The sequence below is a fragment of the Pteropus vampyrus genome, unplaced genomic scaffold, assembly GCF_000151845.1.
Source record: "Pteropus vampyrus isolate Shadow unplaced genomic scaffold, Pvam_2.0 Scaffold544, whole genome shotgun sequence".
Lineage (NCBI taxonomy): Eukaryota > Metazoa > Chordata > Mammalia > Chiroptera > Pteropodidae > Pteropus > Pteropus vampyrus.
This window is the reverse complement of record NW_011889325.1, coordinates 728738-748306: the sequence shown is the minus strand read 5'-3', so window position 1 is coordinate 748306 and position 19569 is coordinate 728738. Positions and strand designations below refer to the sequence as shown.

The window sequence follows — 19569 nt, the reverse complement described above, 5'->3', positions numbered from 1 at the left end:
CAAAGGAAACCTTTAGAGGATAGGTGTTAAGGTGGTTGTGTGCCTGGTGTGTTTGAGGAAGACAAGGAGCATATGTGACTGAAACATAGTGAGCAAAGAAATTTGCAGATAGAGCCAGAGTAGTGATTGGGGAGAGCAGTGATAAGGAAGCAGATCACTACTCTGGCTCCTGTAGAACCCTATATGACGACTTTGATTTTTTCCTTCTTCTGAGTAAAATAAGATGCTCTTGCAGTGTCATGAGCAAAAACAAACAAACAAAAAAACCCAAACAAAACAAACTAACAAAAAACTATGTTTTAAACGGTCACGGTAGCTGCTATGTTAAGGATAAACTAGGGACAAGGGATAAACGGAGTTCAGTTAGAAGGCTAGTATAGTAATCCAGGAGAAAGATGATGGTAGCTTGGATGGGATATAGTTAAATAACAATAGACGTGATGACAAGTGACCAGATTCTGGACATACTCTGAACATAGAGTGGATTTACTAATGGATTACAGATGGATTAGAAATGAAATGTGAGGAAAAAAGGATTACTGGTATGTTATATTTTTATTTTAATTTATTTAATATATTTTCTAATTTTTCTTGTGATTTTTCTCCTAATAATATACATTTTCTGCTTTTCATGCTTGGCAATTTTTGTACAAATGCCAGAAATTGTTAATTTTATATTTTTGATTTGAGATTTTGTGTTCTCTTAGAAGCTTTGGGGATGTAGTCAACTTGGAAATGGTTTGGTCATTTTAAGCTTTATTGGGGTTCTTAAAATTTGTTAATTTGTCTAGGGTAATTTGGCCTCACTACAGCACAGTGCTCTCCTGAGGACTCTACTCAGTGCTTGCCACATGTATTCCTCTCTGATATTTGAGAATATGAACTATTCCCAAACCTGTATGAGATCTGAGTATTTTCTGCCTTTTTCTTTTGGTGTTTCTTTCTCTGGCCTTGGGTAGTTTCCTCAAATACATACATTAGCCTGTACTCACATGAAGACTTGAGGGCAACTCTTTGGAAAACTACAGAAAGAACTTCCTGGTTATCTCTCCTTTCTGCTACTCTGTACTGTACATTCTAGCCTCCTTGGCCTTCCTGAACTCTGAATTCTATCTCTCTAGCTCAAGGAGAATTCTGGGTTCAGTGTGGATTCCTCTTTCTTGTTTAATAAGCTGAGCTTACTTCATTTTTCTCTCAAGAATCACTGCTGCCTCTTGTCCAATGTCTAAAAGCAATTGCTTCATAGAGTTTGCCATATGTTTTAGTTATTTAAGATAGAATGGTAAATTTGATTGTTGACAGTCTATAATGGCTGGAAATAGAAGTTTACTGCTTTTGTTTTTCTATGGTTAAGAAGATCCTTTGGTCTTAATATAGTCAGACATTTCTTAACTCTGTCTTTAGGTGATGAAATTGATTGTTTCACATATAAACCTTCTAGTCTAAAGACATCTGTGTTTAGTACCTTTTAGAGGATTATATGAATAAAAAATTTACTTACTTTATTTCATCTTGGTTACCCAAATCTTGATGATTAAGCAATGTTTCCAGGAGGCTCAAAGTCAGATGTAATCCATGTTTCCCACAGATAGCCCTGATCTGCAAATAAAACACAATTTGAAAATTTTCACTGTAATAAAATAAAAATTTGAATTTTCCTTTCATAATTGGAACCTATATAATCTTGACAAAGATTTAATACCCAGGAGTGCATTGTACCATTAGGATACCATTCATGACAAGGATGTCCAATTGAATTCTCATCAATAGCAGTTTCTTATTTGGTTGACAGAGGTATAGTTTATTATCCAGAAGTCACTGAACTTTGAAATTCTGATCTTACATTTTTGTCAGCCATGGAATTGGTGATGGTCAAGGCCTAGAAATTATATACACTTATTATATAGGTAAATTGCAAAGTAATTTTGTATATCTACTTTGATTTATAAGATAAGCCTATTGTGTTACCATGGTGAATATAACTGTCTGCATTTTATATATGAGGAAACCAAGACTTAGATTATGTGACCTTAATGTCATGTAGTTAATCAGTTATGGAACTTAATCTAGAAACCAGATGCTCAATAAATATTTTTGGATAAATGAATGAAGTATCACTGCAGTTTTCCAAATGCTTAATATTTTATGAGTCTAATTGACAAACCAGTTCAGTTCTCAGGTTGATGGGTGGGTAATACTTAGATTTAAACATGTCATACTTTTAGGGGTGTGATAGCATATGTTGTATGTTTAGCATAATGTTTAAGCATATAGATTTTGGAATGAAACAGGACTTATTCTGAACACCAGATCTGCTGCCTGTGATCTGTGTGACCTCAGAAAGTTATTTAACCTTTCTATGCCCAATTACTTCATCTACAAAATAAGACTAGTATTTTATTCTTTCCAGGATTCTGTGAAGATTACATGATAAACAGAATAGTGCCTGGCTTTTAGTAGACACTGGATTAATATCTGTTGAATGAAGAAAATGGAGAGAGAGGAAGAAAAAAGAGGGAAAAGAAAGAAGAGAGAAGAGGAAAGGAAACGGGGTGGGGAGAGAGAGAACCAGGGGGAGAGTGAGGGTGAGAGAAAGGAAGGGAGAGAGAAGAAAGAAGGAAGGGAGGAAGGGACAAAGAACTTTAAAAATGTCTAATAATTTAGCGTTTGGGCTAAATAGTAGCTACTAAACAGTAGCTAGTATTATTATTTTGAGAGGAAGTTCATTATAGTAACTGCATTAAGCATGTCTTTTTATTCCAATGCTATGATAACATAGGGGCCTTGCTGACCCTGGAGAGATTGCTCCTCCCAGGGCTAGCCAGTTCCTAGATATAGTAAAGGACTGGCTTGAGAGAGTGCTTTTTCATATGCAAACCAACCATCATCTTTATCGGGGCTCTCACACTTGGGCCACTATTTCCCTGCTGTAATCTCTCCAGGACCGAATATCAAGCAACTAAGGACATACCATATGCCTCAGAGCCCCCAAATTATTCAAACAACCCAATCCTAAACCTGCTTACTCTGCCTAGCTCATTCTACAAAAAAGGCTCTTATCCACATTTTCCCCTCATCCTCTGCCTCCTGACAGCCCCTGGTGCTTCCCGGTGTGGCCTGTGTGACATGCGATGCCCCCTTCTTGGAAACTGTAACAAACTCTTTTTTTCAGTGGCAGTCATCTCCTGATCTGTTAGTCTCCAGAGCTGAATAATAATAAAACCTAGACTTTAAAACAGTGACAAAAATAATTTTCACTTGTCTTTATGTAAGGAAACAAACAACAAATCTGGGTTTGAAAGTTGCAAATTTTACTAGGTGTAAAGGAGTGGTATCAGGGAAACTTAATAACAAAAAAAGGTCAATTTGAAACATGAAAAATGAGTAAGTTTGCCAGAAGAATAAGGGGTTGGGGAGAATTCTAAGCAGAATAAAAGCATGTACAAATAATGGGTGAGGAAGAACGTAGTGCTTTTTAGAAACTGCATATATTTTGATATCCACTCTTCTCTAGTTTTATACCCCTTTCCGAGCTGGGTAGTAATTATCTGTTCATTGGTGCTTCTTTACAAGACAGTGGCTTACTAAGGGTTGTAATTGTGTTCCATTTTCCTATCACCATTGCCTAACACAGTGCTGAAAAATAAAAGATTAATAATTATTGAATAAGTGAATACATGGATGAATGAGAAAGTGGTTGAATGAGGAAGTGGATGAATGAATTGAATACACTAAAGAGTGGAGTATGTATGGACAGAGGTTGGCAAAAAATTTTAGAGAGGTAGAAATTAGACACATTACACCATTTTACTCCCTAAATAAGAATTGATTCATCCTTATGTTTAGAGCATATTAATGTATTTTTAAACATCAATATTAAGAGGTTATTCTAAAAACAGTTCATTTACTTCTGGCAATATTGAGTTTTGCTGTAGGCTAAAATGAACAGCAGGTTAGAAATAGTACATCAGAGTTCCTAGAAGCAGATTGATTGATAGCTGCTAAGAATTGACTGCTGACAGTTGTAAAGGAGTAATAGAAACATCTACCAGAAAATCTTGGCAATTTAGTGTTATTCAGGATTATTATTAAAATTCTTTAAAGCATGAATATTTGTAATGATGACCCTTGTTCGATAAGAAAGCATTTGATTATGTGAAGTTTTTTTCTGTTTAATAAGGAATTTTTAAAATCAAATGTAAATAATCTATCTCATTTAGAAAATGACATGTGAAATTAAATGTTTATTTCCCCAAAATGCCCCTTGAAAGAGTGGTGCACAGATGCTCTCTTAACATTCTTACTTCCCATTATGGCTCCATTTTTATTTTACCTAATCACTATACCACAATTCTTAAACTGTGTTTACCAAGTCACTAGTAACCTCCATTGTTTCAAAATACTTTTCAGTCCTAATTATAGATGGCCTCTTCACAGCATGTGACATAGCTGATCACACCATCCTTCTATACATCTTTTCTCTTGGCTTTTTTTTTACTACTCCTACCACTCTTTTGATTATCCGTAGTCTTCTTTGTTGGCTTTTCTCTGTCTACCTATCCCTTAACATTGAGTGCCCTCTTCAATTTTCCCTTCTCACTTTTCATTATGTCCTTAGTAATCCCAATTACTTCCATGACTTCAACTCCATGTTGAAAATTCTTAAATCATTATTTAGTTTTAACCTTGCAACATAGATCAACATATTCAAAACAACTCATCATTGCTTCTTCTACTCCTCCACACTGCTGCTTTTCTGTTTCGTGTCTCGGAGATGGTACCATCTACCAAGTTGCCAAAGCTAGAACCTCGAGTCATTTTTGAGTCTTCCTAATTCAGGATTCACATCCAATTAGTCACTAAGAACTACTTTTGTATCTCAGTAATGAGACACCTTCTTGATAATAATGAGAAAGTTGCATGAGGATGAAGCAAAAAGAAATGAGAAGCATAGCCGCCTGTGTTCTAGTTAGCTTCTTCTGGAAGGATGATCTGGGAGTAGTTTGAGATGTAAAGTGGAAAGAGGATGAGTTCAAGAGATGAAGAATATAGATTATGTTATAAAAAGTTCAAAGTGAACCTGCATGCTTGAGGGCATCTTAGGTTCTACAGATTTATTGAATCATCTTAGGTTCTACAGATTTATTGAATCTATGGTCAAGCTGGTTAATAAATGTATGTGAATCCATGTTGCCTCAGCAGTCCTTCCATTGCATCAAAGACATGCCATCATTGCATCAAAGGCATGCTAGAGGAACAGGATGAGTGAGTCCTTAGAATGAGGATGACAAGTATTTGGTATGTTTTCATACCGTTTTTTGGCAGTGGTCAAAATTCTATTGATTTGAGTGTCAAGACTCAGATTATTTGTTAAGACTGAATTTACCTGAGAAGATACAAATGACCTGTGAACCCTCTGAAATGTTGGCTGTGAAGATGTGCCTCAGCACCCCCACCTCCACCCAGCACAGGGTGCGTAGATTTTATGAGAAACTTAAGGAGTCTGTAATTCTCTCTCATGCATCCCAACAAGATTTAGTACTGGTCAGAAAGAAAAGCCTTTCCAACTCAGATGATCTTTCCCAGTCCACTTTAAAGTCCTGTGTCCAGGAGCAAGGATTTTGGTGTGGAACCACTGCTGCTTTCTGTATCTAATGTCCCTTGGTTCCCAATTTGTCTCACGTTCTGGGGAAACAGAAATCTATTTAACATGCCTCCCAGAACTGTACTATACTTTGAGTGAGTTCCAGATGTCTTAAGAGATACCAGATGGCTCATGAAGCACAGACCAGCTTTAAGGAAAATGTGCCCCATTTCCTTGGATATGAACCACAAATTTAAGCTGTTAGGGCCAGCTGTTGGGGGAGAAGTTTAAGGCCTTTTCTGATAACTAGTGCTCAGTGTGGCCATCATTGACCCGAGGAAAGCTCCTTTTTCCTTAGGCTGTTTTGAAGTGATACTTTCATCAAACACTGATTTTTTAATAAAGTAAACTAATATTTACTGAGTGCCTCATATATCTGACTGCGTAAAGTGCCTTCACGTACTTACCTTGTTTAATCCTCACAGTAGACATGGGTGGTAAATATTTGGAACCCAGTTTTTCCATATGAAATATCTGAGGTACAAAGAGTTTAAGCAAATTTATTTTGATTTTCAAGTCACTTATGTTCAATCCTATGAGTATCATCTGAGAACATACAACTTCACTGATGGTGATAGTTTCTAGTAACAAAGAATTGGTGCTTCTTTATTTCTACTTATCTATTCCTGAACATGATAAAAGATGTTTATGATGTGTGGAATCTCCTGTAGTATTCTCTCTCTTTAGTGAAACATGCTTTCATGTGTAATATTCACATACATACACACACATAATATCACGAGCTTTGCCTTTGCATACTTGATTGACTGTATAAATAAAAGTGTAGAGAAGGCCACTTCTATGCTAGAATAAGAACCCACTTACAGCATATCATGTCCTTGCTTTCTTAGTGAACATAATTTGTTCTTTTCGATTCTCTGACTCTCAGTTCTAACCCATGTTTACCTAGATGAAAGGTATTTTCTAATCTTTTCAATGGGACTCCCCCACTTCTCCATAATTTCTAATCCTTTCTACTCCTGGAATTCTAACTCTTGTATCCTGGGTTCAGTGAAATCTTCTAGATATCTTCTGTCTAATGAAGTTCCAATTCTAGCTCTTAATTTTCAGTTTCCTTTTGTACTTAGAATTCTGCCTCTGCCACTCACTAGCTATGGCCCTTGGGTAATTCAACTGGCCTCTCTGAGACTCAGTTTTTAAAATTTATTAAGTAGGTATTATAACACCTATTTAGACTTTTGCAGTTATCTGTAAGTGTTAAGTGAGATGATGTAAATAAGGCATCTAGTACAGTACTTGGCACTTAGTAAGAACTCAAAGCTTAGTGGTTGTTAGTGGAATTGTAGAAATAGCGGTAATTATTATTTCACCTGTATCCTGGGGTTTATAATTAATATGGTTCTGGACCTTCTTCCATGAAACACATCTGCACTATTAATTAATGCTTTGAAACAGGATGCTATTCTCTATCAGCAATAAATCATATTAGTTTCTAAAATTTGGTATTCCTAAGGAATGGGATACCACATGCTGACCTCACTGGAAGCTGATAGAAGATGTGAGAAATGACCATTTGGCCTTGGCAAAATATTTGTTTTCCATTGTGAAATATTATTTTAGTATGGTTATATTCTTTATTGTTAACATAAAGCAGCCTGATGTAAGTAATTCGTGGATCAATTCTGCACATTTCACAATTCCTTTTCTATTTTGTTTTTCACCTCTCTAGCACAGAAAACAAAACAAAACAAAACTCTGTAATGTAATCCACAGGCAGAACACAGATCATAACTGTGCTTTTTTAACTATAGATCCAAAGACCCAATGTAGCCTTTTAGAGATGAATAAATCTGAAATCTAATTTTATTTACCTTGGGTGGGGATAGGTAGCCAGAGAATGAGCGATCTTCTTTTCGAAAACTCAGATTAAGGCTCTCTATGTTGAGTTTGCCATTTGTTGTTCTTAGTGCCATCTTTAAGATTTCCAGCAGGCCCTTTTTCATTTCTGACTGCAAACTGGAGTTTGGAGGAGCAGTATCGCTTGGAGAGGCAGGGGAAAGGCTGTGAAAAGATGATCCATTGAAAGCCACTGTATTTTTTTATATTATGTCACTCACCCTTGTTATACACCATGGCTCCAGAGAACCCACCCAGTAAGGCCTTTTAAATCTCTGTAACCTGGTCATGGGACTGCAATTTGTGATTTCATAGATTAATTCAAATCTGTTCCATTCTAGGAGCACTACGGTCTCTTCCAGGAGGAACCAATCAATTCAACTAGAACATAGACCAAAATTTGTATTCCATTCTCTCATTTTTCCAGGTTGAGAGAAAAAATTCAGAGTGACTTAGTAGTTTACTTTACTTACTTGATTTTACTTTTTAAAGTGCAGGATAATCAAATTTCTAAATGGTACATTGTCACAAGCAAAGCAGACCCTGTTAGAGCGCTGTAACCAGGGAACCTATATAGAAGGAACTTTTAAACCAGGTGAACTTCCTGCATTATCCATAAATCTGCTGTTTGTATCTGGAAAACCCAGAAAATATTTGAGAGTAATTACTTACTTACCATGTGGCATGTTAATATATGTAATTATTCAGACAGTTTATCTGGCTATTGTTACTTTATATAGCAGGTGAAAAATATCAGGGTGCTAAAATGTTAGTCATTTATTTTATGAAACTAGTTTGAGATATTTACTCATTTAACATTCAAAGATATGTGTCTTTCCAGATTTGGCTGACCTATCTTCTCTACAGTGAAGCTTTTTGTAATTTCCATTATCTCAACTTAAGCACCATTTCCCTAGAGGGACATTCTATGACATCCTCTGTCCTCCACTCATATAAATCGGTTTGCTTTCAGTGTGTTCTTGGTAAAGCTCTAACAACCAACAATTCAAGATAAAGTCCTAACTTGGAGCATTTCTGATTTTCATGTATAAATATGCCCACCATGGCTGATTTCAAGCTACCAATATGTCACTGAATGAGGACTTGGGAACTGATGCTCACAGTAGGTCCTCATGGTGCTCTAGCACCCTCTGCTTGATAAACTCTTTCATAATTCTTTGTTCTTTTCCTTATGTCTCCCTCGAATTGTGGTTGCCTCTTTATTTCTTTAGTCATTGTTTCATGCTTGACCTCCGAAGCAGATTGCTCCATAAGAAGTGGGTCGAATCTACTTTATTCCTTACTATTTCCAGATCTTGTACAGTATGTGTAATTGATTATTTTTGGATGTATTTAATTTTTCCTAAAGGTCGTATTGTATTTTCTTTTTCCTCTGTGACTCTTACTTGAGTTTTGGCTCTAAACTATACCATTCTGAACTATTTAATAATAGTGAATATTTTCCAAAAGCACGATACAGGAAAGGAGAAGTGACTATCTATGTTTTGGTTACCTAGCTCTGCACCCTTCTTCCTTTCAAGGAGTTCCCCAGCTCTGGAGTCTGCCTCTTACTTTAGCAGAGGAAAATGCCAGCTATTTGCTTATCAGCTTTTCTTTGCTGCTTAGGGTATACGACTGTGGCCTTGCCAATCAGGTGTACCTGTCCCAGATTTGAATCAGAAGTGTTCCTTCCTCTTTTTTTTTTCTCACATCAGTTTTTGGAGATAGGAGTTCATTAGTCTCTGGCCCCTAGCTCAGTACAATGAATACTGAATGGGCAGGTGTTGTATGAATCCCATATACTGCGTTTGGTGGGGTTTCTTAGAAAACCTGCTGCAGGAGTCGATTTCATCTGGTCCAACTTAGGTGGTGAGAGCTGTTGCCACTCCTGCTCCCACTGGTGATGCTAGAGGCTTTTTAAACATCACAGAGCTGCCTCATTAAAAGCTCTACCTGACAGAAATGAGAGGGCATTTTCCTGAGCAGCACATTAATTAAAAAAGAGCCTGGATTCATTACAGGCCATCAGTCCTGCGCTTCTACACATACACACTGTCTGGTTTGTGTAAACCAGCACCTTCTCTGAGGAGTTCAAAATGATCTCTTTATGTACCTTTTTATAGGCTAGATATCCAGATGTCCCTTCATGTGAAATGATGCAAGCTCTTTGAATAACTGGAAGTGCCAATTACATTTAATAAATGTTTACTGAACATTTCCCATGTGTCAGGAACTATGCTAGAACTATGCTAGACGCTGAGTTGGCCAGGACAGACACTATCCCTAACCTCAACTATCAAATAAATAATTACAAATACAATGTCTGTTATGCAGGGGAAAGACTATGGGACCATTCGGCAAAGAGATATATTCTAGCCTATGGCTCAGGACAGGCTTCCTGTCTAGGAATCATAAGACCTATATCTGCCAATGAGTGGCCATGTTTTCCAGTGCGTAGTGTATTAGCTCTCAAGGGCCAAATCTCATAATCTGTATTATACAGTGTGGTTGTTGATTATTAAAAATGTATAGGACTTTATGGCTCTCAGTAGGACAGTTACTTCCAGAGTGAGATTTTCCTGGCATATCCACATGGCAGTATCACTTTCTTTGGACTATGAGCCCTTAAAGGAGAGACTGAGCCTTGCCAACTTCTAAATTCACTGTGCCCAGCAAAGTGTGCCTGGCAAACAGCTGCTCTTCAATGAATATTTGTTGAATGAAGTACCAGAATCAAAAAGGGCACCCTGGAGAAGGGAATTAAGTCTAACATTTGGCTTGGGGACATTTTACAGAAAACTACCTTTTTCCTAGAGTAAAGATATAAATTTGTATGCCATGGCACTTAGTCATTATGTCACATATGTAACTGAAGAGAGTGTCTTCTGGAAAGGTAGTTTAAAAATAGTAACAAATACTTATATAGCATTTACTATGTACCAGGCACTGTTTTTAAGAACTCTGTATTAATTAACTCAGTCATTGTTACAAATCTCTGGAGTTCAGTGAAGTTTATTATTCCCATTTTACAGTTTTTCTTAGAATGGAAGCACAGAGAGGGTAAGTGACTAGTCTAAAGTTACAAAGCTCCTTTGTGCAGAGATCGGGATTGAGCCCAGACTTCTGGCAATGAGGCTATGCTCCTAATCACTGCACTTTGGTCATTTTTCTTGGAGAATGCAGAAACTATCATGCTTTACAGTGTCTCATCTCTAAAGATAATCTTCACATCCTATTTTTACTTTTGGTCATTTATTTTCCCTGAGATTATGTAAAGGAATTAATTGATTCTTGTACCTCAAACATTTGTTGGCTAGTAGTCCAGGAGTTCACTGACTGAACAGATTTCTGGAATCACACTCTAGATTAGCTCTGCACCAGTATGCAATTATTTCTTATTTCATAATGAGGTTTTTCATTTTCACATGACAACTGCATAAAAAAGACACTCTTGATGTTAAGAAACACATGCCATTTCTGCAAATAATTTTCTGTGCCAACCTATGTACAATAGAGAAAGAGAACTACAAGTAGAAGCCAAGTGTCGGTGAAGAGCAAAATGGATCTGCATTGGATGGGCTTTTAGAGTAATTGGCCTCCAAGATCCCTGCCAGCTCTGGAAGTCTAGGGATAGTATGCCCACAAAGACAGAGAAAAGTACCTTTTGCTGTGATGGCTACCACCCTCAGTTTTCTTCAGGTTGCTGTCCACAACTTGTTTGCTTTGCTGTGGATCATCTGAAGCTGCAACTTTTAAAAACCAGAGTAGCTTTTCATAATTCACCTGAAAATTAAATATGCTCATTTAATTTACATGTAAGGGAAAGAGGTCTGCTGAGATAAAATGTGTTTGGAAATTTATTAGTGCTTTTTACCAAATAGTCCTATTATTCTCCTTTCTGGATAGATGGTGAAATTGTATTTCCTGGTTGGATAGGGCCATGTGACCAGTTCTGGCCTATGAGTTGTGAGCAGAAGTGACATGTGCTACTTCTAGGTTAAGGATTAAACTCGCGTGAGACCCTCCAGATCTCTCATTTTTCCTCTCTGCCATCATGTCCAAAAATATTTCAGAGTGTCTGTTGCATCAGCGCCTGGATTTTGGAGCTATGACAGTGACAGTACTGAGAAGAGCCTGTGGCTAACTCATTACAGAAATGTAAATGAAAAAAGCTTTTGTCGTTTTAAGCAACTGAGACTTTGAGGCTGTTTGTTACTACATCATAACCTAGCCTCTAGCCTCTCTTTCTCTCACTCACATCTATTACATACTTTATATAACATATGCTTATATTTAGATATATTCAGCATGTATATTCAGATTATTTGGGGAGAAGGCTTTATTAAGCTAAATGAAAAAAAAAAAACTCAAGGCTTTTTTTTTATATAGAGAAGGACTGAAGGAATGTCATCCATTTCCATTGCTGAGCTGGATGACATCCTAGGAACAGTGATGGACAGACAACTGAAGAGCAGTGGAAGGGGTGGCAGTGGAGAAGATATAAGATCTCCAGTATAAGTAGGTTTCAGGGTAGAAAATTTGATTGAACTGAAGAGTCATAGAGGTTGTGCTAATATGTTAGCATTGTATCGCTAAATACTTCTGTTACTAAATCCTTAGCCTATCTCCATGAGGTTGGTTTTGGTCTAATTTTTTTTTTTTTTTGTCTAGTTTTCTATCAATATATGCTCACTAATTATTTACCCACTGATATTACTTCTTCCTATTTTAGGATATTTTCCACTAGCTCCCTGAATTTGCCTACACTTGGACCGTTCTTTGTGTTCACTCACAAGTGTGAGCTTGGGAAGTGCAGTCAGAGAAAGAACACTGCCTTTGTATTGGAGAATCTTTATGTCTGCCCTGAGTCTTCCAGAAATTTTCTGGGTGCCCTGAGAAAGTTCCTTAACCCTTCTGGGTCTCAGTTTCCTAATGAGTTCTATTTCAAAGAAAGATACCCCTCATCTCTAACTCTCTAAGAACTATCATGATATATCTTAGTCAAGTTCTCCAGTCTTTTCTTAAAATTTACAGATGGATTAGCTTGTAAGTGGACTTAAGTGTGCCCATTATCTTGAATCTGTAAGTATTCCAATAATGTTAAGAATGGACAATGAAAGTTGAGATAGGAAAGCCCTTTAAAGAGAAATTAAGCAGGACTAAGAGACCTAAATTTATTTTATATTCTGGTCTATTCAGACCAGAGATTTATACATCTGAATATAAATAAGCTTTGTATCTTAGGAGTCAATAGTAAAGGTTATATTCAAGAAAGAAACTTGCTTTTTAATTCTATTACTTTGGTTGGTTCAAGTAAAATAAACAAAAGGAACCCGCATTTAAAATAGCAAGGTGGCCATACCATTTCAGGAGAGCCCCTTCTAGAAAATCTCTGGCAGAGGATCTTGATTGTTGGTAACTGTAGAGGGACTTCATGCCTCAAGAAGAGGTGGCTCAGCTGAGATTGAAGAAGAAATCCTGAAAAGGTGGGATCTAGGATCTTCAGCTCTTTCTCAAGCCTGTCTAATAAGCCAGAACTCAAAGAGCATGACTTGAGTTCTCTTCTGACCAGGGCAAGAAGAAAAGTATCTTCTTTAGTCATTCCAGTTGGCCTCTGGGCAATATCCTGACACAACAACAACAACAAATTAACTCGGCTCTAAAATAATGATGGCTGTAGGCTAATACAAGGAAGCAGAAGCCTATAAGGGCTGGTATCATTCACTTTCAGGCCTATCCTAGAATAGGATGAGTTAGTAACACCTAAAGGTAAGTATTTGGGTGTATTTATTAGTTTACAATACCTCAGGACCTTCTTCAGGAGAATATCACTTCAAAGTACATAACTCTGTTAGAAGGCTCTTTAAGGTATATATCATCTGTTGTTTACAAAATAACTTCTTGATTATAAGAGAATTTAGAATAAGAAATCTTAAACACCCATTGGATATGAGAGGAGGAAGATGGGAGGAAGAAGAAAAGTTTAGTTGAGACATTTGGGAACCTTCCTGGAGAAACTTCCTAGAAAGCTGGTTGGACATATGGAGTCTGGTATCCACTAGTCCATTCTCACTGTCTTCTTATCTGCTCTACATCCAAATATACAGTCAATAAAAAATATCCTTCATCCACAATAGGAAACCACCCACCAACTCTAAGTATACACACCTCTGGTTGGTCAGAGCCACCCCTTGCCATCTGTTCCAAGGACCAGTCTCTCAAGTTTCTCCTGGGAAGGCCATGGATGTAGGACAGGGATTGGTCTCCAGTTGGTACAGAGATGCAATGGACATTTGCCTGGTTGGGAATTTTAAAGAAACAAAGAAATGATAGTAAGACTCAGAAAGGGAGAGGGGAAGAGAAAGAGGAAAGAAGGGAAAATATGAGCAAGCCAGCCAATTTCTTAAAACATATTCCCAGTTCCAAATGACTTCAGCCCATGTAGTCATTGGATCATTGAGTCTCCAAAGAAGAAAGCTTACCTCAACATCAATTTCTTTATTGGGGTTTCCCTGAGAGAGGCAGGGCAGGGTAAACAGATTAGGACTGGCTAGTTTGAATAATCCCAGGAGACTTTGGGCATATGGGCTGTCCCTAGTTGTCTGCTTTCTGGACTTGGGTTGATTTCAACAGAAGATATATTGGTTTTGTGTCTGAGAATTAGGTAAAGGTGGTGGTTGGGGATTACATCAGCATTACATAATTAATACATTTGACAAATATATTAACAAATATATTAACAATTATCATTTCATTTGTACAAGACAGGTGTTCGTGACAAAAGAAAAGCAGAATGTGAGGTGTTTATAGGCAAATATAGAGTTCTTATTAACAATAAGGATATCCGTAGGCTGTTTTAGAGGAAGGGCAGCAAAGGCAATTGTGAGCTCTGTTTAGAATGGAATAGAAGCATTTAAAAACCCAGACTATGATATCCACAGAGCAATGTTATTAAAGATTATAATAGAATAAATGATGGAACAGGGGTCAATGATGAAATCCCATTTCCTCTTGACATGGAGTATGGTGTATTAATCATGCTTTTTATTTTCTGATGGTTTGACATCTTGGGGGACATTGTTGGCTGGAAGAGACTATCCCTCCCAGGCCAAACTAATTCTTAGAGATAGTAAACAGCTGCCTGCTAATATACTGTTCATATGCAAAGCAACCAATCCTGAGTCTATATATCCCCAACCACCACCTTTATCTAATTCTCAGACACAAAACCAATATTTCTTCTGTTGAAATCAACCCAAGTCCAGAAAGCAGACAACTAGGGACAGCCCATATGCCCAAAGTCTCCTGGGATTATTCAAACTAGCCAGTCCTAATCTGTTTACCCTGCCCTGCCTCTCTCAGGGAAACCCCAATAAAGACTGGGTCCTGTGCTTTCCCCTCACTTGCACCTCTTGATTTACCTTAGTGCTTTCCTATGTGGCCCTGTGTAATGTCATATACCCCCTTTTCCTAAGGAATGTAAACAATAAACTCTTTTTTAAAGGCAGTTGCCTCTATATCCGTCAACTTGCCATAACTGATTAAAATAAAATTCCAGGTACAAATCAAGACACATGGTTATTTTTAATATCAGATAATTAAAAGGAGACATTATCAGAAGGACTCACTGAAAACTGAGTGTACTCAATTGGTAGCCATGTTGAATAACCTATCAGTGTGGATAGCAGCCTACAGCTGCTTTATAGTCATGAAGCATGAGAAAAATCAAGAGGCTCTCTAGAGTTGGCAGAGTGAGCAAGAGTGGCAGAGAGTTCTAGAATAGACATAAGAATAACAAGACTTAAAATTTTGGGCACATACTCTTTACAAGGCACCATATGAGTGCTTTGTCTATGTCATTCAATTTAATCCTTATAACAACCCTATAAGATAGGTACTATTAGCACCCTTTTATATTTGGAAAGCCAAAGCTTGCAGAAGTTAAGGAACTTTATTCCTTCATTTAGGAAATACTTAAGTTTCGCCTGGTCTGGGCCAGGCACTATGATAGGTCCTACAGTGAACAAAACATCTGGCCACTGTGCTCACAGAGTTTGCAGATAGAGGCACAGCAAACAACTGTGACAGTACAATATGGAAAGAGGGCCACTATCTGAACAGTTCACAGGGCCATCTAACCTGGACTTTGGTGGTCCAGGTCTGGAAGCAATGATATTTAAGTCTAGGCTTGAATGATGAGTTAGATACCAATTTGAATAGGCTAATTGTGTGGTAAGGGAGGAGGAGAAGAGTACAAGAAAAGGAAACTGAACATTGAAAATTTTATAGATAGCACATGGGCTTAAGAGAGGGTTGGGTGATTTCAGAGCATAGTTTAAGTTTTGAGAAAGGCAAAAGACAAGGCTGCAGAAGAAGGTGAGAGGAACGGTGGTGAATAGACTTAAGTCTTATTAACATCTGTGCTGTACTTTGAAGGCAAGGGGGAGCCATGGAAACTCTTTCAGCAGAGCTATGACTAGGTCAGAATTGTCTAAAATTTACTCCCTAGTAAATTGTGCAGATAAGATTTGAACCTTGACTTTTACCACAGCACTAGGGTAAGAGAGATTTCACATTCAGTCCACAAAGCAGTTTCATTCTATAAAGTATTCAGTTAGGTATTTCAGACACATTGTTCTCAGAACAATGTTTCTTTGAAAATTACTTTAAATATAAAATATTTCCATTTCAGCCATATGTATTTTTCTGCCTCTGAGAATTTGGTACACTTCTGTATTACAGTATTCTAAAGAAGCATTATCAATACTTTATCATTCTAATGGGGTCAAGGTGTTTTTTAGCCCCCTTGCCTCTCATTTAAGCACCAAAATTTATTTATTGAGTATTTTTATTTTCAGCTCTGCAGGTACAAGTGAATAAGACAGGTATAATTCTTGCCCTCAAGATCTTCTGGCCTAGATGTCACAGACTAAGTTTTATGGACACACCTATGAAAGGGAAAAATGTATTTTACTCCCAGGACTGATGTGAAGAATGAGCATTACAATGTATTTTAAACATTTTACAAATTCTAAAACTGTAGTATATTTATTTTTTAATTTTTTGTGTATCTCCCTCCAACAGAGTGTGAACTTTATATAGGCCAGAACTCCCAGTATTAAGAACAGCACCAAATTTGAGAACTAATAAACAGTGTCAGAATGGTGATGTCTTGTTCAGGCCAAGTGTACGCTAGCTTCAGACCTGTCCCTTCAGGGATATAAATCATTCATATAAATCAGTGATATAAATCACCTTGGTTATTATTTTTCAAAAGCAAAAGGTGTCCCCAAAGTGTCAAAATAAAATGAAAAATTTTGATTAAGAATCACCATGTTTCTGACTTCAGGAGTTGCCAAAGTATCTATAAAATCTCTGATGCTAGCAGTTTCTCTCATTTGCTTTACTTCACATCACAAAATACTGCTTGGGGATGGCACAATAGTCTGAAATGACTTCCGAGCAATGCTTGTTTTATGATGTTTGCCTAAAAGAATCGGTACAAATGAAGCTCAGAAATTAAACACAGATTTAGTAACTCTTCTTGGGTTGTTGGAACTTGCATATTGGTAGTATAAACAAGTCTTTTTAAAAGATTGCTTATAAATAAGACTATTTTGAAGTAGTTACATCGTGGAAGTCAAATGTATATTTGAAAAGTCCTATTGCTTTTATAATGAATAATATTCCATTGTATGCATATATATTTTACCCATTTTTCTGTTGATGGACATTTGGGTTGCTTCCCTATTTTAGTTACTATGAATGATACTGCTATGAACATGGGTGTACAAATATCTCTTTGAGACCCTCCCTTTAATTCTTTTGAGTACATGCCAAGAAGTGGTATAGATGGATCATAAGGTAGTTCTATTTTTAATTTTTTTGAGAAAACTTCATGCTCTTTTCCACAGTGGCTATAACCATTTTGCATTCCTACCAAAAGTGCACAAGTGTTTCAGTTCAGTTCACATCCTTGCTAACATTTGTTAATTTTTTTTTTAAATAGTTATTCTGTTCTAGTAGATTGTATCTATGAGGTTGTATCTCATTGTAGTTTTGATTTGCATTCCTCTAATGAATAGTTATATTGAATGTTTTTTCATTTGCTTATTGGCTATTTGTTTATTTTCTTTGGAGAAATGTCTATTCAATTCCTTTGCTCATTTTCAAATTGGAATGTTTGTTTTCTTATTGAGCTTTAGAAGTTTTCTCTATATTCTGGATGATAACCTCTTATTTTGTATATGAGTCCTCCCATTCTGTGGGCTGCCTTTTTACTCTGTTGATAATATCTTTTGATGCACAACACTTAAAAATTTTCATGAAATCCAATTTTTAAATTTTGGTTCCTATGCCTTTGGGGTAACATCTAAGAAATTACTGCCAGATCTAATGTAAAGATTTTGCCCTATTTTTTCTTCTAAGAGTTTTATAATTTTAGATATTACATTTAAGTCATAGATCCATTTGAGTTATTTTTTTTGTATATGTTAGATAAGGGTCTAGCTGCATGCTTCTGCATGTAGATATTTCGTTTTCTCACTACCATTTGCTGAAAAGACCATTTTTTACCATTGAATCATGGCACCCTTGTAAAAAATCATTTGGCCATTTATGTGAGGTTTTATTTTTGGACTCCTTATCCTTTTCAGTTGGTCTACTTATCTGTTTTTATGCCAATACCATACTGTTTTGATTATTGTAAACTTTATAGTTATTTTTGAAATTAGAAAATGTAAGTCCTCCAGCTTTGTTCTTCTTTTTTAGGGACCCTTGAGATGAGTTTTTGTATTTCAGCAAAAAAAATCTTTGGGATTTTGATAAGAGATTGATGATGATAATTTCTTCTGTATAAGAACATAGCATGACTTTTCATTGTTCAAATCTCTTGTGTCTTTCAGGAGTGTTTTGCATTTTTTCTCATAAAGGTCTGAACATTCCATAAGTTTATGTCTGGACATTTAACTTGTCTATATGTATGAAGGCATTGATTTGTGTATATTGATGTTATAACTGTTTTGTCAAATTCTCTTAATTTTAGTAGTTTCTTCATTAGCTGTTTCGAGATTTTAAGTGCATAGTCTTATCATATGAAAACAATTTTTCTCTTCCTCTCTATTATGCCTATAATTGCTTTCTCTTGTTTAATTACATTGTCTTAATACCTCCAATGTAGTATTAAGAACCAGTAAAAATAATAATATACTTGACTTCCTCCAGACTCTAATATGAAAGCCTCTAGCATTGCTCCATTAAATAAGATGTTGGATTTGGGTTACTATGTAGAGAGAGAGTTTTAGAAACAACAAAGAACAATACATTCTTATTCTCATGGAACTTGAAGACTTGTTGAAGGGGATACGCAAGGAAACAGCCTATTTTGATAATATAACAACATTTACTATAGGGTTATACACAGATTGTTTTAGAAGTACATTAGGAAAAGCACCTCAGTCTTGGTGATGAGACCATGATGCTTCTTAGTAGAACTGATATTTAAGTTGAGACCACAGGGTAATTAGGAGTTAAATAAAGATGGAGGGAAGAGACTTTCACACATAAAAAGGAATGACATGGAAGAAGTATAGGAGATAAAAGAGAACAAAACTCTATTAGGGAAACTGAAGTTCAGTTTAGTGAAAGGTGAGGATGGAAGGGAAGTAGAGCGTAGACAGAACTGAGTTAAAATAGTAAGTCAGGAAGTTTGAATTTTGTACTAGGGCAATGAGAATTAAACAATGGTTTTAAATGTTTGAAGTAGGGGTTACACTTGATCAATTCCTCCTAAAAGAGGCAACGTATATATTCCTGTCTCATTGGTGTTATGCTTGGCCATCTGGCTTCCTTTGACAATGAGATGTTAGTGGATATGACACAAGCAAAGACGTAAAATGTACTCGTGGTTGAGCAATGTGGTTGAGTTTGTCCTCTTGAAATGTTTTCATTAACTTAAGAAAAACTTGCCTTGAAGAGCCCACTGTTTCGGAACAATAAGGAAAACACAGAGTAGACCTGAACCAAATTTACAGTCTGGAGCCAAGCCTAGGAAGGTGCAAGTGAAATGA

The 19569-nt window shown here is 36.6% G+C and overlaps 1 protein-coding gene across 1 annotated transcript in view; it reads right to left on the bottom strand.

Moving 5' to 3' along the window:
* Positions 1-1497: 1497 nt before the first annotated feature.
* LOC105308080 (uncharacterized protein C1orf87-like) overlaps positions 1498-19569 on the bottom strand; it is a 39041-nt gene continuing 20969 nt past the window's right edge. Inside the window, exons 3-7 of the mRNA XM_011383837.2 lie at positions 13670-13814; positions 12864-13127; positions 11163-11284; positions 7477-7645; positions 1498-1599 (exon numbers count right to left, since the gene is read on the bottom strand). Coding sequence (XP_011382139.2) covers positions 1498-1599; positions 7477-7645; positions 11163-11284; positions 12864-13127; positions 13670-13814 — 802 coding nt within the window. The remainder of the gene's footprint in view (positions 1600-7476; positions 7646-11162; positions 11285-12863; positions 13128-13669; positions 13815-19569) is intronic.